General features: G+C 44.4%; 1 protein-coding gene across 1 annotated transcript; it reads left to right on the top strand.

Annotated features, from left to right (window-relative positions):
- Positions 1–3,952: 3,952 nt before the first annotated feature.
- LOC121273207 (fidgetin-like) lies at positions 3,953–6,154 on the top strand. Its single transcript, XM_041180198.1, has one exon. It carries the CDS (start codon positions 3,956–3,958, stop codon positions 6,152–6,154), a length of 2,199 nt encoding a protein of 732 aa, XP_041036132.1. The 5' UTR covers positions 3,953–3,955.
- The last annotated feature ends 16,157 nt before the right edge of the window (positions 6,155–22,311 follow it).

The following is a 22,311-nucleotide window of genomic DNA, read 5'->3' on the forward strand; positions in this document are numbered from 1 at the left end:
TGAAGGGGCGGGTGTTACATCTTTTGCGTGGGCATGGGGTGGTGCCATAGGAGGGGGTTGGGGAGTAGGGGGTGATGGAGGAGTGGACCAGGGTGTCCCGGAGGGAATGATCCCTACAGAATGCCGATAGGGGGGGTGAAGGGAAGATGTGTTTGGTGGTGGCATCATGCTGGAGTTGGCGGAAATGGCGGAGGATGATCCTTTGAATGCGGAGGCTGGTGGGGTGATAAGTGAGGACAAGGGGGACCCTATCATATTTCTGGGAGGGAGGAGGAGGCGTGAGGGCGGATGCGCGGGAGATGACAGGGCCCTCAACCGTGTCCGGCCCATCTCCCGTGCATCTGCCCTCACGACTTCTCCTCCCTCCCAGAAACATGATAGGGTCCCCCTTGTCCTCACTTATCACCCCACCAGCCTCCGCATTCAAAGGATCATCCTCAGCCATTTCCGTCAACTCCAGCATGATGCCACCACCAAACACATCTTCCCTTCACCCCCCCTATCGGCATTCCGTAGGGATCGTTCCCTCCGGGACACCCTGGTCCACTCCTCCATCACCCCCTACTCCCCAACCCCCTCCTATGGCACCACCCCATGCCCACGCAAAAGATGTAACACCCGCCCCTTCACTTCCGCTCTCCTCACCATCCAAGGGCCCAAACACTCCTTTCAAGTGAAGCAACATTTCACTTGCATTTCCCCCAACTTAGTCTACTGTATTCATTGCTCCCAATGCGGTCCCCTCTACATTGGAGAGACCAAACGTAAACTGGGCAACCGCTTTGCAGAACACCTGCGGTCTGTCCGCAAGAATGACCCAAACCTCCCTGTCGCTTGCCATTTCAACACTCCACCCTGCTCTCTTGCCCACATGTCCGTCCTTGGCTTGCTGCATTGTTCCAGTGAAGCCCAACGCAAACTGGAGGAACAACGCCTCATCTTCCAACTAGGCACTTTACAGCCTTCCAGACTGAATATTGAATTCAACAACTTTAGGTCTTGACCTCCCCCCTCCATCCCCACCCCCTTTCTGTTTCTTCCCCCTTCTTTTTGTTTTTTTTCCAATAAATTATATAGATTTTTCTTTTTCCCATCTATTTCCATTATTTTTAAATATTTTTAAATCTTTTATGCTCCCCCCACCCCCACTAGAGCTATACCTTGAGTGCCCTACCATCCATTCTTAATTAGCACATTTGTTTAGATAATATCACCAACTTCGACACCTATGTGTTCTTTTGTTCTGCTGTCTGTGACATCTTTTGATGATCTGCTTCTATCACTGCTTTTGCCTACAAGCACACCCCCCCCTCCAGTTCTCTCCCCCGACCCAACGCCACACCCCACCCCCCCCCCCCCTCCACCCCCAACCCCACCACCACCACCACCTTAAACCAGCTTATGTTTCACCCCTTCCTGGGATTTGCCTATTCTGTGGAAGGGTCATGAGGACTCGAAACATCAACTCTTTTCTTCTCCGCTGATGCTGCCAGACCTGCTGAGTTTTTCCAGGTAATTCTGTTTTTGTTTAAGAAAATTTATAAAATGTCTGTAAGATAGAAACCCATTCCAAGTGTAAGAAGACATAAATGGCTGTTGAGCCAAAGAAAGAGACGTTAGACAGGGAGGTGGGTTCTCAGTGCTGTTGTGAGATCTTGCTGTGCGCATGTTTACTGCCATGCTTTCCTACATTACAAGAGTGCCTCCACTTCATAAGTAATGCATTGGTTCTGAAGCATTTTGGGATGTTTTGAGGATCTGAAAGGCACTATATAAATGCGATGTTTTTTTTTCTAAATTGACCCACAAAGTTAAATCAACAGTGACAGACGCAATTGGCATTATTATGCCTTCCCCTGTTAAGGGACTTGAGATGCCTTGCAAAATATGCATCATTTTGTACACAAAGTACACCCCATCTGTGATCTGCCAACATTCTGTCACAGGCAGCATCTGCTCTCGTAAGTAAAAATATTTATTTGCTTTAATTTGAAAAAAACTAAGAATTGACTGAAAAGTCACACCACTGAGACATCAAAATGTCTGGCACCTGCTACAAATAGGGCACACCGTTATTATTCAGAGATTTTGAAGCGAGCAAATTGAGAACCTGTAAGGCTGTTTGTAAACAGAATTCAGTGACCACAAAAAACACTTCTATCATCCCACTGACTTAAGAAAATAGGGGACATTTTGTGGCCGCAAATGGTTGACAGGAACTCACGCACAGCCAATGCATATTGGAAAATTCCGAAGTGAAATATTGCGGATGCTGGAAACCTGAAATAAAAACAAAATCCTGGAACTACTCAGAAGGCCTGGCAACATTTGAGGAGAGAGAAACAGAGCTGATGCTTCAGGTCGATGGCCTTTCCTCAGGATCTCAACTTTTGTTTCTCTCTCTTCTCTGCCGTCTCTCTCCCCAAATTCTTTCTGCTTCATTAGTGATGACTGTTGCTAATTGTCCACAAAACACTCTCGAGCCTGTTGGGCGGAATGAATTATGCTGTAAATTCTATGGCCAGAATTTTTCACTTGCCCGACCTGAACGAGCGTAAGATGACGTGTGATGATGTCGGGCGAACGTCCTGATGTCATTGCGCACTTGCGCGCTATTTCAGTCGGCGGGCACACGCGGGAGTCGGCAGCGCGCCTGCCGACAATTAAAAGGCCGATTAAGGTATTAAAGTAACAATTAAGTTAAATTTTTCACTGCCCGTCCAAACTTACGGTAGGCAGGCAAGCGCAAAGGCCGAGCGGCCTTTGGATTTTTTAGGGAACTTCATCCACGGACGGGATGAGGTTTCCAACAGCAAATAAAAATTGTAAGATTTCATTAATAACATGTCCCTGCTCATGTGACAGAGTCTCTCTCACTCTCACTCCCCCCCTGCTGACCCCACCCGACCCCACCTGACAAGGACAAAATCCTGGCCTATGTAAATTGACTTTAAAATTCGCCTTCTTTTCCTTTTTGAGAGTTGAAGCAAGATTGAAGGAGGACACATTCAATGGGTCTCTGACCCCCGTTTCACTCTATCCATTACATTTCACCTTTGAACAAAAATATCAAATTCAAATGTTGGCTTTTAGGCTAATGAGGCCTTGAAATTAAAACCTTTAACAAAGGCACTGGAACATACAAAAAACAATTCCATTGATTAAAACTTAACCATGTTTTTGGGAAGCGTGATTTTAAAAAAAAAGTTGGACAGAAAATCTACCCCAGGCAATCTCCAGCATCTTGCCGAAGTAACTATGGTTCTGGTGTGAGCCTTGGTGGCAGGTTTTCGAGGAGTATTTTATCATGTTAGGGTTGCTGGGAATATCAGCTGAGCCCACTTCTGTCATCACCCACTCCTGTCCACACGTGCACTTACAGCAAGGTAAGGTCCTGAGCCAGTTACTTAGAAAACCAATCAACTTCGGCTTTCGAATGGAATATTTCGCAATTGATGTGCACTGCCTTCCCAAATTACAACACTAAACTAAAGTAGACTGCGTGCATTGAACATCACTACCTGCCCTAATCTTGACTGAGCTCAGTTTGGGACCATTCTGGTCTAAATCACTCAGTTCCGCATGAGATAAGACCATAAGACGTAGGAGCAGCAATTAGGCCATTCGGCCCATCGAGTCTGCTCCGCCATTCAATCATGGCTGATAAGTTTCTCAACCCCATTCTCCCGCCTTCTCCCCATAACCTTTGAGATAGTGGGTTGGCCATGAAAATTGGGAAACAGCTTCACCATGAGACAGCATTTATATCTGCAATAGCATGGTCATCAAATAGATATGCCTGATATTTTATATTGAGGGTAAAGCCTGTACCATTCAGCTCTGACAAATGGGTAACTGGACACTTGCTTTGATAGCCTGGAACATCTGATTGCCTACATTGGTTTGTGAAGATCTGGGTCACAATGTATTTTGTTACTTTTCAGGCCTGTTGAAGATGCATTGGACCCTGGAGCATGCCGAGAGGCCGGAGGAGTACCTTGACATCTCATTTACAACGTCTGCTCCAGCACACAAAACGGAAGATCACAGACCACACCACCATTATGTGTGGGCGAATAATGACATTTCTGCACCGACTGCCTCTAATCTGCTCAAGAAGTTTGCGGAAAAGTACTCTGGGCTTGTGAACTCTTCATATGAGAGGCCTGAGCTAAATATTTATGCAGATGGGTCTTTTGGGCCAGTTAATGAACAAAAGAATGAAAACGATACCTGGCATATGTCACTTAATGTCGATGATACATATTCTGTAAGTTCATTGCACGATGGCCTTTCTGGCAGGAAAGTGGGAGCTAATTCCACCCTCCCACCAGGCAGCGGCACTGTAGGGATAGGAGGGTCCTCTGTGGGAACCAATAGCCACTCTGAAACTCGCTATCCACGTAACACATGTGGTCCCACCACTCTGCCAAGTATTCAATCTAACCTTCAATCTCAGGAATACTCATCAGGTTACAATGGAGCTTACTTACCCTCCGGTTACTGCAGCCAAACTACATCGGATGTTCCTTCTTCTTATACGTCACCTCTAAATAGCTCAAGCCTTTTACCACAAGCTCATCCCACACCTACTATAGCCCCATCTTATAGTTCAACTCTGGCTGGAGTAAGCCCACTGTACAGCTACCCTTCCAACAGTTACCCTTGCCAATCAAGCATTGGCCCTGGTTATGCTGGAGTGCATCTTCCATCTTCATATTTACCTTCTGGTATCCCAGCTCCTATCCCTCTTCCTCCCTCATCCCGACCTTCCATAGTCTCTGGTTACGATTACCAAAACCACAACATGACCTCAAGCTCAGTATCGCCTGCCAACAATGTCTCGAGCAGTTCTTTGAAGAGAAGGGCTTCAACTGCAAAGGAGGATGAGGGGACCAGTAGATACAGAAGATACAGTTATGGACAGCAAAGGACTACTTCAGGTTCTTATCAGTTACCAGTCGATGTCGTTCCTGATGATGGTAAGGGTAACGACTTCAACAGGCATGATGAGACACTGCCTGGGGAATTTAAGAGAAAACAACATATTGTGGATGACCTTATTGGCAAATACAGTGGCCAGGAACAGAAAGGAATGATGCCTCCACCATACAGTAGTGAGGAACATCCACTACAATCACCATCAACTGAGGCATTTGTGAAGTTCGCCCCTGCATTAATAAATGCAGAAGGGGAAGATGATCATGGCCGCATACTTAGTCACCCAATGCAGCTCCAGAGAGTTGAGACAGCTACTGCAAGCAACCAATTGGAGGAGCAATTGAAGAGCCTGGATTCTCAACTTCTAAACCTTGTAACTAATGAGATTGTTGACTGTGGCCCTCCAGTACAATGGGGTGACATTGCTGGACTGGACACCGCAAAAGCAGTTATTGAAGAACAAGTGTTGTGGCCCTTAATGAGGCCTGGGGCTTACAGTGGTGGAAATGGGCCACCCAAAAGCATTTTGTTATTTGGACCTCGTGGTGGACGCAAAACAATGCTCACAAGATGGATTGCCACTCATCTTGGAGCAACATTCCTAAAGGTCAGCGGGTCATCCTTCATCTCCAAATGGAAAGGGGATGGAGAGATGATCTTGCAGGCTATGTTTCTCATAGCTCGGTCACGTCAACCATCTGTTATCTTTATAAATGAACTCGATGCCGTACTTTCTAACACAGCAGGTGAAGGGAGTATTCATCTAAACTCTATTAAAGCCAAATTACTGTCTCATGTAGAAGGTGTGGTGAACTCAAGCAGTGACCATATTATTGTCATTGGGGGTACTAGACATCCAGATGATATTGAGGAGACCATACACAGGTACTTTGCAAAGCGACTTTATATCTCTCCACCTGACAGCATTGCAAGACGTCAGATTTTAATCTATAGCTTGTCCCAGCAAGACCATTGCCTCAGTGATGGGGAAATTGGCTCAATTGTGCAGCATACAGAGGGGTATTCAGGGAATGATCTCATGCAGCTCTGTCAACTAGCAGCATTAGGGCAAGGGCAAGGTCTGTCAGTGCAGTTACAGCCCACCACCTACAAGGACTTCGAGAGTGCCCTTTGCAAAGTTCAGCCCAGTGTTTCGCAAAAGGAGCTGAAATTGTACACAGAATGGAGCAAGTTATTTGGAACTTGCGTCTGACCGTGAAATCCTGGGGATCTGGGATTGGGTGTGGAGTGGCAGTGTGGGAAAGCCAGCAGGAGAAACAAAAAGAAACTGTGTGCTCCAAAAAGTGAAAAGTATGCGTGCGAAATGAGGGTCAGTAGCACCTGTTTGGATGCTACAGGTGCTGTTTGGGGACCATAATGGCATCAGTGGCTCAAAAGCCATATCACATCTGGGCCTTTTGTTTGATCCCATCCGATTGTTGGTCGTAAACGTTTGAGCAATTAAAAAAAAAATTAACAAACCCCTTTGGGAATAGTAAGGCTGTTCCTAGCTATTGAAATTGATATGAAAGCAAAATACTGCAGATGCTGGAAATTTGAAATCAAGACAGAAACTGCTGGAAATCCTGGGAGGGTCGTGGGGGGGTGCGGTCTGGCAGCTTCTGTGGAGATTGAAACTGGGTTAAGGTTTCAGGCTGATGATCTTTCATCAGAACTGGGAAAAGTTAGAGATGTAATAGGTTTAAAGTAATTACACACTGCACGCTTCCAACAAAAATCTCCTGCTAGCACCCTCACTAAAATGGCGTCCGGTGTGTCTAATATGTGTGTATGCCATGGACCCCATTTTGGAGGTAAACAGCACCTGTAGCACTGAAAAACTGGGTGCTACAGAGCCAAATTTTGTGGCCTGAGTGTTTGTGTTCGAGGGACACTTGTTAGTCAGTCCTCCTGTACACAATATCACCAACTGTGATCTGTGAGTGAAGAGACTTCAAATGGTAGGTCTGGGTTAGATACTTGACTGTATTATTTTTTAAATAAAAGTTTGACTATACAGGGATACTGACAAACAGGATTTACCATTTGTTTTATGATGAGAGTCAAGATTAGATTGGAAAAATAAAATCAAGACTTCAGTTCCGTTTATACTCCATTAGGTGATATTCATCAATGAAAGGCATGGGGGTCAAAAATGGTCTGCCTTTGCTGTGTAATTCTGCTGCAAACCCAGCTATGAGTATGATGGAAATACCAGGAATTAGGTTGGGACTCAGTTAAGTTAGATTCTGGCCTTCCTGGCCAGGGGGCCCTAGTTTGGAGCAGAACATCAATCCATCCATCCCAACAGGGTCACTGATATCGTGGGAGGGCTGGCGGTAGAGTATGACTGGGAGAGCATTAGTTAGTTTAGTTATACTTAGGATAACAGAACATCAGCAGACCAATAGGCCTCTCCCTCTCTCCCCCTGCCCCCCCACCACCCCATCATAGCATCCCCAACTATACTTAACTGATTCCAAGTTATCGCTTCTATACCTAGAAGTCCATTCTATATGATTGTGTAAAGATCTTACATCACTTCTAAATTTGCCTTTCAATTGTCTGAACCTGCTTGGATGAGTGCAGCTCCAACAACACTCAAGAAGCTTGACACCACCCAGGACAAAGTAGCCCATTCAATCCCTCCACCATCGATGCACAGTGACAGCAGTGTGTACCATCTACAAGGTGCACTGCAGCAACTCACCGAGCCTTCTTAGACAGCACCTACCAAACCCACGACCGCTACCATCTAGAAGGACAAGGGCAGCAGACACATGGGAACACCACCACCTGGAAGTTCCTCTCCAAGCCACTCATCATCCTGACTTGGAAATATATTACCATTCCTTCACTGTCGCTGGGTCAAAATCCTGGAACTCCCTCCCTAACAGCACTGTGGGTGTACCTACACCACATAGACTGCAGCGGTTCAAGAAGGCAGCTCACCACCACCTTCTCAAGGGCAACTAGGGATGGGCAATAAATGCTGGCCCAGCCAGAGAAGCCCACATCCTGTGAATGAATAAAAAAAAACCTTTGTCCTACTGTCACTGTTTAATTACTAATCATTATTGTGGTACATCAGTGTCACTGGTTCACTTGTACATTTCTTTCCAACTATTTTACAAAGCACAGGACACATAAAAATTGCATTGCATTCTTATTAAAATAATGTGATTACATTATTTTGGTTCCAGGATTGTACATATTTTAAAAATATGTATTGGAGAGCAACATATATTTCAAATACCCTAAAATAATAAGAGCAGTGTTATTTCATAAAGTTGTGAGGTAACCACTGCTCTTAAATATCCAATGCAGTGGCATCCCAGGCTCCAGCCTTTGTTACTGCACATTTTTGGTGAGTTTTTCCAAGGGTCCATAACCAGTAATGTTGTCATCGGTGACCTCTCTTCAGAAGGTTCTTTCCTCAACCTAAAACGTTAACTCCATTTCTCTCTCCACAGGTGCTGCCAGACATGCTGAGTCCAGCATTTTTGGGCTTTTATTTGAGATTTCCAGCATCCGCAGTATTTTGCTTTTGTTTTAATGTTGTCGTCTGCCTCACTTCATTTTGTTGATTGCAACTTTCTTTTTGGCCAGCGTTTGTTGCCCTTCCCTAATTGCCCTTGAACTGAGGGGCTTGCTAGGCCATTTCAGAGGGCAGTTAAGAATCAACCACATTGTTGTGGGTCTGGAGTCACATGTAGGCCAGACCAGGTAAGGATGGCAGATTTCCTTCCCTAAAGGACATTAGTGACTCAGATGGGTTTTTATGATAGTTTCATGGTCACCATTACTGAGACTGAGACTAGCTTTAATTCCAGATTTATTAATTGAATTAAAAGTCCACCAGCTATCGCAGTGGGTTTGAACCCATGTTCACCAGAAGCATTAGTCTGGGCATGATGACATTATCACTATGCCATCATCTCCCCCAACTGGTTTGTTATAATAAGGTTCCACTGCTTGTTGCTGCTCCATGGACGTTAACTTTCAAAAATAAATTTTAAAAGGGATGTTACATATTTGCACTGAAATATGGAAGGGGCATATAGACTTGCTCTCATTATAACATAAAGCCCCTTAACATGTGATAAAGATTGGGTTACTGACAATTTACTGCATTCTTAGCAACCAAATCTAACCTTAATCAGAATTCTTATACCAGTTCAAATTCCTGGGATATTTGTGGACATTTGCCTCCTCTTTCCATCTTAAAAAATGATCAAGAGAAACAATGAGATGTGTTTCACTTATCCCCTTCAAACCACACAAATCGACGTACTCCATGTAAGTTAACAAGCCGAGTGAGCTGTCGTTTGATTCCTTGAATGGGGATCTAAAGTTACTGGCATAGCAGTCGCCCATCAGGCATAGTATCATATTTAAACTTTCAGCACAGCATAGTGGAAGAGAAAACAAAAACGGAAACAGAAATACCTGGAAAAACTCAGCAGGTCTGGCAGCATTGGCGGAGAAGAGCACAGTTGACGTTTTGAGTCCTCATGACCCTTCAACAGAACTAAGTAAAATTAGGAAAGGGGTCTTTGTTCTTTTGTCTGTGACAGCTTTTGGTTATCTCCACCTATCACTGACTGCTTGTCCCAACAACCCTCCCCCTTAAACCAGCTTATCTTTCACCCCTTTCCTAATTTTACTTAGTTCTGTTGAAGGGTCATGAGGACTCGAAACGTCAACTGTGCTCTTCTCCGCCGATGATGCCAGACCTGCTGAGTTTTTCCAGGTAATTCTGTTTTTGTTTTGGATTTCCAGCATCCACAGTTTTTTGTTTTTATCATAGTGGAAGAGAAAGTTGGGAATGTGTAGGAACTGATCAATTGGTCTTTCGGAAAATGGGAATTCCAATAAAAGTTACAGGCTAACGTGGATTTAATGATGTGAACCTTGTGGACACTAAGAAAGCACAAGATGTAACACTCGAACTTGATTCTTGTTGCTTGTGCTTTGAAGAGAAGTTGAGTTTATGACTGGATTTCTATTTTGCTTTTTGAACTCTTTGTCCCAATTTACCTGCATAAAGGCAAGGTTTACATTTCACAAGAAGAGGAACACCATTTGACAGCGTTTACTTCTTTCTCATTGAAAGACCATTGCTGCCAGAAGCAGTGGACAAATCACAATTATTTCAGGTGAGACATTTTTTTTATTTCATAATCGACCTGCTGTCACTTCCAAGTTGGTGCAAGAATTGCATCAGCAGGCGTCTCAAAAATGCATTCTGTTTCTTCCATTCCCAAGGATGAGGGTTTCATTTTGGCAATGAGAAAATTCAGCTGTAGATCAGGAACTCTCACACGACAACGAACTAACATCTTTTATTGAACTGATGTCAAATCTTCAATTGTAAAGTTTTCAAATGTAAAGGCTTTTGTGCTCGAGAGAATTTTGACTAAAAATGACGCTTTTTCAAATAGTACAATAATTAGGCAAGGAAAATCATGATATTCGTTACACTGTGGGATTTTCTGAATGCAGATAGGTATGCCTTTCATTGGGAAACTTTCACCTTTGCTGAGCTACAGCGCTGGATTTAATGCAGCTTGCCACAGTGGGAACTAATGGCGGTTGGGTCCAATTAATCATGGGAGAGGCCCTGCATCAGTCTCCCAGCAACAGGAAAGTCCAAATAAGACAGAGGCCAGGATGGAGTCTCAGCCGCAGGCAGTGGGATGTCAATTAGCTCATTACTGAGCCAATTGACACCCATTACCCCTGAACCCACCCCAATTCAGTAGTGGATCAGGGATTAAATGGACGCTGCACATGTCTCCCTTGGAAACCTGCTGGGTCTGCTACTGGTCTCCCAAGGAAGGGGAGGGGTGGTGTCCCTCGCTATCAGGCACTCATCGAGTGAGCCAGCATTGGGAAGGGGGTGCTGGGGTGGGGGCGCTGAAAGCTACCCCCATGCCCTCGCCTCTGACACCCGCCTCTCCCGCAACACCTAACCCATGGCCCACGTCCTGCCCTCACCCACCCGTGGCCAGGGGCCCCTCTGAAATCCTGGGCCTAGGGTTGGTGCAGTGCTACCAGCAGGCGCCGCTTCCATTGGTGCTGGCGGTGACAAATAGCTGCTGACGTGACTGGCAACTCTCAACAGGCCGGACGTCCGCTGCTGGCGACCTCAATTGCGGGGAAGGCCCGATGGTGGCCAATTATGTGCCTGAAGGGTGCTTATTTCTGTCGGGCCTCCCCCATGGAACTGATGGGGGCTCCCCACCTGTTCTCCGACCGATGGGCACGACACCTATTGGCACGACAAAATCCTGCCCATTATCTTCGTTTGTCCATGCCTTGGCATGTATATCTCTGTATCATAACTGACTAATATGAACTTTGAGGTAACCAAATCAACAGGACTCATGAGTAGAACTGTTTACTAAAACCCAAAGCCAAACTAAACATGATGCTGCCAGGAGGCATTATAGGTGGTGCAGAAGAGGTTTACAAGAATGGTTCCGGCTTGAGGAATTTCAGTTAGACTGGAGAAGCTGGGGCTGTTCTTGTTCGAGAAGAGAAGATTATGAGGTGATTTGATAGAGGTGTTCAAAATCCTGAGCTCTCTGAACAGAGTAGAGAGAGAGGGAAACTACTTCTGTTGACGGGAGAGTGAAGAATCAGAGGACACTGCTTTAAGATGAAGCAACGATAACATGAGGAAAATCTTTTTCACACAGCCAGTGGTTAGGATCTGGAATGCACTGCCTGAGGGTGAGGTGGAGGCTTTCAAAAGAGAATTGGATCATTATCTGAACAGAAAAAAAATTGCAGGGCTATGGGACTGAGGTGAGTTGCTCTTGCAGAAAGTCAGCACAGACACGATGGGCTGAATGGCCTCCTGTGCTGTAACCATTCTATGACTCTATTCTATAAATGTGCAGTGGTGAACGCATGTAAAACTCAAAGTGCCAGTGTCAAAAAGCTTTTCTAGAAAATAACTATATTTGACAAACTTACTGTTACTCCTTTTCTAAAGGATTGAATGGTGGTAGGTATGGGGATAAAAGATGTTCATGTATTCAAAGAATTGGTTCGCAAAATGATGTTTCTTTCAGAAGCTTTATTCTTGCATATGCTTTACGTTAACTATTACCATTTCTACCTCATTGGTATGTATTGTACATGAAGTATTTATTTCATGCCTTTTGAATGTCAGTTGTGATCTGTAGTGGCCTACCTCAAAGCAAATGGCTGTATTTCAGAGCAGTATTATACAGTATTAAAAAGATTATGCAAATTGAAAATGGATTTGTCTTTTCTTTAAGTTAATTTGCTCGGGTTGGCGGCCTAACCAAAGAAGATCTTACAGGTGAGTTGGTGTGTATTTTTGTGTGACCGGTGAACCAGATGCCTGCTAGCTGGCCAACATTCCTATGGCCTAAAACTGGCAAACTGCCTCATGATGCCCATTTGGCATCACAGATTGCCGGTTGGATTCAAATGAGGGCTTTGGGCCTTAAAATCGCAATGACCTCTTTGCTGCTGGAACAAGCTGGAACTGAGCCATTCAAAAGTCAAAATCTACTCTGGTAGGTTTGAAGTGGGGGTATAGGAAGAGGTCATTTTTTATTGCTCCAGGAACTATCCTGAAGAGTCATCCGAGTCTTAAAGATATTTTAAAAATTGGCACAAAGTGAAAACCAAACTTTGGATTTTTTTTTCAGGCAGAAATATAATGAAAAGGATCAAATAGTTAATGGTCAACTTGACTAAAACAAAACCTGGAAATGTCTCCAGTGCATAACAGGGTAAGGACTGTTGTGTTAAATATGTCCACTCCCTGTGATTGTACTGCTCTGACTGCCACATTGTCCCAGATCAAATAACTAGAGGAAATAATGGAAGCCCCAAAGACTAAGATAGTAACCCAACATGAGGGCAAAAAAACCAAATGAATGCAATGTACTTGGTTCTTAATTAGCTCGGCAATCATTAGTGAGAATCCTGGCTTCAGTGAAGCTGACAGCTTGATTTATTTTTTAAAAAGCCAGTCTGAAAGTTGGGATGAAGAGTTAAATGGTGGATTTCTGAAACCCCCAAGGTCGGAACTCTGCTATTTGGCGGACATTTCCCGTCCCTGGGCATAAGAGAATATAATTTTATAATTTATTAATGTGAGTGCATTTTTTCACAGCACATTGTACTGTCGAGTCCACTCAGTGTTAGCATGCGGGTATCATCCTCAGAGCTGTTTATCCGAACCAGTGAGAGTTTCTTCTCAGTTTGGTCATCAGTTGTTAGTGCTGACTTGTTTGGTTCTCATTGTGATGGGGCTGCTTCCCCTCTTCCCCCCAGCCACTCAAAGGCAGAGCAGCTCCTTGCCTTGTGCCTGGAGTAATGTAACTCCTGTTAACCAACACGTTTGATTAACCTTCACGGTGCATTCCCAGGGCCACACGAACATACAAATTAGGAGCAGAAGTAGGCCACTCGGCCCCTCAAGCCTGCTCCACTCTTGTGCACTCTCCTTTGTGTTCATCATTTCTTGTGGGGAGCCTTATCAAATGCCTTCTGGAAGTCCATATAGACAACATCCTTTGACAATCCCCTGTCCACCATGTTCATGACCACCTCAAAAAACTCAATGAGGTTCCTCAGGCATGACCTACCCTTCAGAAGTCCATGCTGACTCCCTTTCATCAGTTCATATTTGTCCAAGTGTTCAGTCACTCGAGGATGGATCTCACACTCCCCCACCGGCAGGTTTGATGACGGGTGTGGCTCATTAAACATAGCAGTGACCTGCAAGAAGGTGACACTCGTGCACTGTCTTGGAGTAGAAGGCCAGCAAGTATTCAAGTAGCTCACAGAAGACACATCTGTCTACTTTTGATATGGCGGTAAGAGCTTTCGAGATTCAGCCCAAAGATAAGTGTGATGACTAAACGATACACATTCCATCAGAAATCCCTGGATGAGCCTGTTAAACAATACAGGGCTGTGTTAATTTTTTAAATTTACAGTCACTTGGTAGTACCAAGCTTGAATCTTGCTGAAAAGAGAGACATGTTGCTGAAGCTTTTCATCTTGCACTCACCAGGACAAACACAAGAATGCCCAATTTCAAAGGATCACAACAATTTATACTACAGGAGAAAAGGTTGCTGATTGGTTAGCAAGTTGACTCAGATTGTCCAAGGTGTTGCCATGGAGAAATCAATAGGGAACTAGAGGCTCCCCAAGCAACATTATGTATGAATTTCAGTGCTGGTGCAGTGCCAGGTATGTAGGCCATACACCCAAGCGATTGGTTGATTGAATCAAACAACATCTCCCTTTGTTTTTTTGTTATAGGCAGAGCACAGACCTTGCTCAACCAGCCTGTGCTTGCAGAACCCAAAACAAAGTGCCTACTGTTAGATGTGATTCTGTGGTTGGGAGCACTTACTGAACAATCCTAAGTGCGCTAATAACTACACTAACAACAAACTTAAGATAATCAGTCGAGCTCATAATATGGCTAATTTACACTTGATGGAAATGACATACATTCATACTTAAGGACCCGTTCTCTGCAAACAAAAGGAATATGTTCAAGCTTTGCGCCTTTTATGAATTACCCAGGAGCTTGGGGAGCCTATAGTTCCCTGTTGCTTTCTCTGTGGCAACACATCAGCCAATCAGAGTTGACTTGCTAACCAATCAGCACCCTTTTCTCCTGTAGTATAAATTGTTGTGAATCTTTGAAATTTGGCTCCTGAAGGTGATGCTACTAATGAATCCAAGGCATGACCACGATCCTCATCATGAGTTTGATGAAGGGTCATTGACCTGAACTCTGTTTCTCTCTCCACAGATGCTGCCAGACCTGCTGAGTTTTTCCAGCATTTCCTGTTTTTATTTTGGGTCTCCAGCATCTGCAGTATTTTGCTTTGGAATTGAGAGGGCAGGTTGTTCAACCATTCCTGCCATCCAGGCTCATCATGTTGAGGTAATGTTTATTCTGAAAACAGCAAGACACGTAGATACTTGGACACCTCTAGATGAACAATTAAAAATATAGTCATTTGTTAGTACAGAACCGGAGTGTTGCTGAAAAAAAACATTTTGTTGAAGCTTTTCATCTTACACTCATCAGGACAATCGCAAGAATACCAATGTCAGGAGAAACAACAACTTTATACTGTATGAGAAGAGAGTATTGATTGGTTGGCAAGTGGACTCTGATTGGTAGAGGCGCTGCCACGGAGAATGTACCAGTTAATGGTGACTGACAGTTAACTGCCAAGCATTGTTTGAAATTTAAGCCAGGCAGCTTGACCCTGATTTGTCAAGGCATTGCCCTGAGGAATTAACCAGCGAATGGCTGTCACTTATTTTGTTTAGCTGAAACAGGCACAATGTGTGTGCATGTTCTTTCTGTCTGCAAAGAACAGGGCCCCATGTATTAATATATGTAGCTTCCAGGACACACAAATGTCTCTTTTCAGCAATACTCAAATTAAAAATATGTACAAAGCAAAATACTGAGGATGCAGGAAATCTGAAATTAAAACAAAAAATAGACGTTAAAATTATGTACCAGATTCAGCCACAATTGCAGTAAATGTTTTTGACTTTTTAATGTTGAATGATATAGGGACAAATATTTGAACCAAGTTTGCTGGGAGAGCTAATGATATCCCTTATACTAAATAAAAACAGGAAACGCTGGAAAAATTCAGTAGCCTGGAAGCATCTGCAGATAGAGAAACACGGATAACATTTCTTGTCCACGTCAAGCTTCTTCCCTTAACCCAAGGTAATGTTAACCCCAAATCCCTAATATTCCATCCCATTCTTTCATGGGATGCAGGCTTCACAAGCAAGGTCAGCATTTGTTGCCCATCTCTAATTGCCCTTGAACTGAGAGACTGTTCAGAGTCAACCACACTGGGCAGAATTTTACCGTCGGCGAGGGGGGGGCGGGGCCTGCTTGCCGACACGGGATGAAGTCAGGCGGAACCCCCAACATCACCGCACCCCATTTAAATTTTCAGGAAGGCGGGGGCGCATCATAATCAGCTACGTGCCCACCGACCTGTCAATGGCCAATTGAGGCTACTGACAGGATCATTTGATCAATTAAAGGACCTGCCCGTCCGACCTTAAGGTTGTTGGGCAGGCCAGGAGCCCCGGTGGGGAATAGAAAAAACATGGAAACATGTGGGATGAGGTTTCATGCAGGGGTTTAAAAATTTTAATAAAGTTATTCTGTAAATTATGAACATGTCCCAACTCATGTGACATGTTAAGGATTTTTCTTTCTATTTTTAATGTTTTTAGAACCGTCAGCGATCTCCCTGAGGCTGCACTTAGCCTCAGGGAGATGTGCGCTCTTTCCTGCGCGTGCGTGAAAGAGCGCATTCTCGCTTTTGGGGAATCCCGCCTGTCCGCACAGGGAGTGCATAGCACTTCCCACCGGGTGTCACGCTGGGCGGGCCTTAATTGGCCCGCCCACTTAACATGGCGGTGGGGCCCGCTTCTCCGGCGGGGATCAGCTCCCCACCCGCCGGAGATTGGGTCAGGCCCACCCACCCGACAGGCAGGAAATTCTGCTCAAGGTGTGGGGTCTGGAATCATATGTAGATCAGGCTGGGTTTCCCTTCCCTAAAGGAGTATTAGTGAAGCAGTTGGGTTTAACAATCATAATTACTGAGACTAACTTTACATTCCAGATTTATTAACTTAATTCCCCACCAGCTGCCCTGAACCCAAATCCCCAGAGTATTAGCCTGGAACCTCTGGATTACTAGCCCAGTGACATTACCACTACACCGCCATTGAGTCAACATATAATGAATAGGGAAATGTTTCTGGACAGAAATCTGAGGTGTTTTTTACAACCTCCTAATTTCTTAGCTAAATTTCTGCACTCAAATATTAATTGTGCTGCATGAAATAACCAAAATAAATTAGCTGTTATTCACCTCATTGCCAAGACTTTTACGTGTGCAAGTTAGTTGCTACATTTAGTTTAACTGTGTCTGAAAGTTATTTATTGTATCTGAAATTCCAGAGAGATATCTGGGGTATATAAATGGACAACTTTGTATCATCTAAATTTGTGTGTCAACAGAACTATAGCCAATTTGCAGTCCGGATTCAGACTTCATAACCAACCGAACGTGATTATCCAGCAGGTTAGGGGAGATTGAAAAACAAAATCTTGTTTGCTCTTTGCTCTTGTGAATCTTTTGAATCTTGATTCTGCCCAACACTGCAAGTGGGGAATGTTTTGAATGTTTTGTATGGTCGAATGGTTTGTCACCACCCAGTGGGATTTCCATGCTATGACAACTTTTTTAAAGTGTTAAGTTTGCGGGTGTGTTCTTAAAATAAAGGTGACAAATTAAGGGGTTGGTGTGCAGTGTAAGCAAAGCACGAAAGTCCTTTAGTCAATAATTTAATAAAGACAGTAACCAATTTATTCCCTTCATTACAATAATGCTCAGCTTCATTCAAATATATTAACACAATCAGCCCAATTGCAACCCTTAAATTAGCCCATAATTTTATTTTCATGCTGGATAGAGAAGTGGATAAGAATAAACTTGGAAGGAAAACGGCAAGAGCTTTCTCACCTGCAATGGCTTCTTGCTTTCATATATATTTTTGAACACAATACCAAAAAGAAAGATTGCTTAATGACCAATCTGTTTGCAAATACAGGGCTCTCCTCAGCCTAGACTAATAAACGAAATTTGACCATTTTCTCACATCAGACCTGTAGGTGTTGTGAAGGATGGGCAATATGCACAGTATGGTGAAAGTGAGGGCCTCAGCTGAAATGGTGCCAGTGCAAATACCAGGCTCTGCAATTGCATACAATGAAAAAGATGATTACATATATTTACAGCAATGCTATTTACTTTCCCAAGTAAATTGGGGTGTAACTACTCCTCTATGACCAATTAGGTACATGTGACAAGACGACAGCAAATCGACTCATGTAGTGAATTAATTCCTGTGGTGTGTGAGGATGTATGTTATGACTATATTACCCAGTGCTTTTACATTTCGTTTTTCTGCTGTGGCTCGTATGCACCAAGTTGCTGCCAATAGCACCTTCAGCCAACCCCTGTTCTTCTCCACCCTGAGAGTCATCACTTCACGGCATTCAAAGTTCTGTTTATGCACCCAATACTGTTCTTCCGTCAGAGGACCTGCATATATCATCAGTTACCTATTCGGCACATTGGCTGGGGGATATTTCAGCATTCTGGAGAGACACCAATGGGGAAAAAAATCGAATTTAACATTCAATAATTTAGACTTAACTTTTAAGAATGCAACAAGCACTATTATAATGGTTAAAAAAAATCGCAGCTCCAGAAATGCTAGTGGGGGTTGGATGTGAATCCATTCACAAGAACGAAAAGCTTGGCAAGCTGAAACGTTAACTCTTTCTCTCGCCACAGATGTTGCCAGGTCTGCTGAGCCTTTTCGCATTTTGGTTTTATTTCAGAGTTTACCGCTGTGCCACTAGATGGTGCTATTGTCACATTAAGGACAGTTTCCATTGTCGCTTCTGTGTCTATCATTTAGAGGTGAACTTTGCAAAGGAGCTTCCAGGTAGCTGTGACATCTTTCTCAGGTATATGTGTAGACAATTGGCAGCACAGGGGTGGTTACTTCTGTAGGGGTTACAACTGCATTTAGCTTTTTCATGCCGTTGGATCCTTCCAGGTTGCCAGTGGTGGTGACGTATATCAAATCAGTCAGCTGTCCACTAATACATCAAGCAGGTGGCTCTAGCCCCTGTTTGCAGGGTCAGTATGTTCATCACTTTCACTGTGGAACTGAGTTATCAGCTGGACTGGACACAGCTTCACTGGGTGATGGGCTTCCTGAAAGTGCCGAGCATCAGAGATGGCACACATGTAGTGTACAAAACTGTTGAACTGGGCTGGCAAGATGCACTGAAGTCCTCTGGTGAGCCAAACTGGGCAACCCTCCCTGCACCCATCTTGTGTACAGCGCTTAGTCAGCCTTCAAACAGGAGCACGAGTCCCGTGCCTCAAGAAGGACTGGCATTGCACCTTTTTCAACTAAACATAAGTTTGGTGGGGGGGCAGCTATTCCCTGGTTCATTCCCCACGGCAACGCCTTGACCAGAGTTGACCTACTTGGTTTGAATTTAAAAGTTTGGCAGTTAACTGTTGCCTGGTGCATTCTCCATGGTAACACCTCTACCAATCAGAGTCCACTTGCCAACCAATCAGCACTTTCTTCTCATGCTGCATAAATTGTTGTTCTCATTAAGAGTCGATATTCTTGTGAGCTGTCCTGATGAGTGCAAGTTGAAAAGCTTTGTTAGGGTGTCTCTTTTCAAGCAATACTCAGGTTCTGTACTACCAAGTGACCATTTTGATTTCTATAGGCAGAATCTTCTGGTCGGTGTGTGGGGGTGGGCCCCGAGGGCTGACACGTAAAATGATGTGTGGTGACATTAGCGGAGTCAGCTGCGCGCACACCGAACTGTCAAAGGCCTTTTAAGGCCACTCATCAACCAATTGAAATGATTGCCAGGCCTGCCTGTCTAACCTTAAGGGCAGGTGAAGAGCCCAGGCGGCCTTCACATTTTTCATGGAACCTCATCCAAGGGCGGGGTGAGGTTTCATGAAGGGTTTATAAATTAGATAAAATTTTTTAATTAAAATACATAAACATGTCCCAGCTCATGTGACACTGTCACATCAGGGGACGTGCCTGAGTCATTATTTTTCCTCTGTTTTGCAATGTTTGATTCTTAAATTCATCTCTCCAGACTCTCCCTCCCCCCCCACCACCAGCCCGCACAAGGAGCGCTGAGCGCTACCGGCCATGCATCACGCTGGGCAGGCCTTAATTGGCCTGCCCACGGAAAATGGCGGCACGCAGCCGATTGCGGTGGTGATTGGCTGCGCACCCACCTGCGCTCGCTCTCCCCCCAACACCCCCTCCCGATGGGGAGAAAATTCTCCCCTATCTTTTCTATTGTCCGTCCCCTTGCTGCCCACTTCTTCACCCTCTTTTCTCTACTTGTACTTTCCCTCCCTCTTTTCTGCTCTCCCGTCCTTTTGTCCCTTTCTACTACATATGTGCTCGTTCGGTTTTCCTGTGGGTGTTTATTCTTGTGTATATTCCCTGTTTTGCATGCTCTCTATTATTCTCTAGCTCTCTCACATACACTCCCTAACCCTTTCTCTTGCGCACACACTATTTTCTCTCACTTCCACCTCCCCCGCCCCACTCCCTCTTTTCCCATCCCTAAATATGGTTCACTTTTTTCCCCCCCCCATTTCTTATTTCTCCCTCCACTTCCAGAAACCCAACTGACCTCTCCATTGCCGCGAACAATTTCTGGGTCACATTCCGCAGCAAAGCTTTGCAGTAGGGGAAGATGTTGGCATAGTGGGAATGTCACTGGACTAGTAACCCAGAGCCCCAGGCTAATGCTCTGGGGATGTGACTTTAAATCCCACCACTGCAACTGGTGGAATTTAAATTAGTCTCAGTAATGACAGCTATCGCTGTAAAAACCCAGCTGGTTCCCTAAAGCCCTTTAGGGAAGGGAGATCTGCTGTCCTTACCTGGTCTGGCCTACATGTGCCTCCAGACCCACATCTCACTTTTCCGGATTGAATTTCATTTGCCACTTCCCTGCCCACTCAACCAAACCATTGATATCTTTCTGGAGTTGACAGCTATCCTCTTCACTATCAACTACATGGCCAATTTTTGTGTCATCTGCAAATTTCCCAATCATGCCTCCCACATTTAAGTCTAAATCACTAATATATACAACAAACAGCAAAGGCCCCAACACTGAGCCCTGTGGAATGCCACTGGAAACGGTTTTCCATTCACAAAAACATCCACCGACCATTACCCTTTATTCCCTGTCACTGAGCCAATTTTGGATCCAACCTGCCACCTTCCCCTGTATCCCATGAGATCCCACTTTCCTGACCAGTCTGCCATGTGGGACCTTGTCAAATGCCTTACTGAAATCCATGTAGACAGCATCTACTGCACTACCCTCATCAATCCGCCTTGTCACATCCTCAAAAAATTCCATTAAGTTAGTAAGACACGATCTTCCCCTAACAAAACCATGCTGACTATCCCTGATCAATCGGTGCCTTTCTAAGTGATAGTTTATCCTGTCTCTCAGGATTGTTTACAATAATTTGCCCACCACTAAAATTGAGCTGATCGGCCTATAATTTTCTGGCCTATCCCTAGCACCCTTTTTAAATAATGGTACAACATTCACAGACCTCCAATCCCCTGGGACCTCACCTGTATCTAGTGAGGGTTGGAAAATGATCCTCAGATCATCTGCTATTTCCTCTCTGGTTTCCTGTATCAGCCTGGGACACAATCCATCTGGCCCTGGTGATTTATCCACCTTCAAGGATGTCAGTTGCTCTACTACTTCCTCTCTCATTATGCTTATTGTATCTAATATTTCACACTCCTCCTCTTTAACTAGAATGTTTGCATCATCCCTCTCCTTAGTGAAGACAGAGACAAATTACTCAATGAGAACACCACCCACATCTTCAGCATCAGCCCACAAGTTACCATGTACATCACTGATAGACTCGACCTTTTCCTTAGTTATTCTCTTGCTCTTAATGATGTAATGGTAAAACATCTTAGGATTTTCTTTATTTTACCTGCCAATATTTTTTCGTATCCTCTCTTTGCTTCCCTAATTTCCATTTTTACTTCACTCCTGTACTTTCTATACTACTCTAAGCTTTCTACAGTGTTAAGTTTTTAGTGACTGTCATAAGGTAGCTTTCTTTTTCTGCTTTATCTTGGCCTGTATGCTTCTGGATAACCAGGGGGCACTAGATTTGGCAGTACCACCCTTTTTCTTTGTGGGGACATGTTTACACTGTGCCCGCAGAATCTCACCTTTGAATACGTCCCATTGGGGGTCTATAGTACACTCTTAGCAGTGTGGCTGCCCCTTTTTTATTTCTGACCTCAACCCATATGGCCTCATTTGATGCTTCATTTAGTATATCATCCCTCATCTCAGCTGCAATTGACTCTAACCAATAATGCTACACCCCTACCTTTTTTATCTCCCTCTCTATCCTGCCTGAAAACTCTATATCCAGGGATGTTGAGCTGCCATTTTTGCCCCTCCTTATGCCAAGTTTCCGTTATAGCGATGATACCATGCTGCCATGTGCCTATCTGTGCCCTCAGCTCATCAGCTTTATTTACTATACCCCTTGCATTTACGTATGTACCTTTTAATATTGCCAAATTCCTGTGCTGTGCACTTTTTAACCCATGTTTCTTCTGCCTTTCACAATCACTCACTAATTCTCCACCTCCCATTTCCTGGCTCTGAATCTG

This window comes from Carcharodon carcharias, chromosome X, assembly GCF_017639515.1.
Source record: "Carcharodon carcharias isolate sCarCar2 chromosome X, sCarCar2.pri, whole genome shotgun sequence".
Lineage (NCBI taxonomy): Eukaryota > Metazoa > Chordata > Chondrichthyes > Lamniformes > Lamnidae > Carcharodon > Carcharodon carcharias.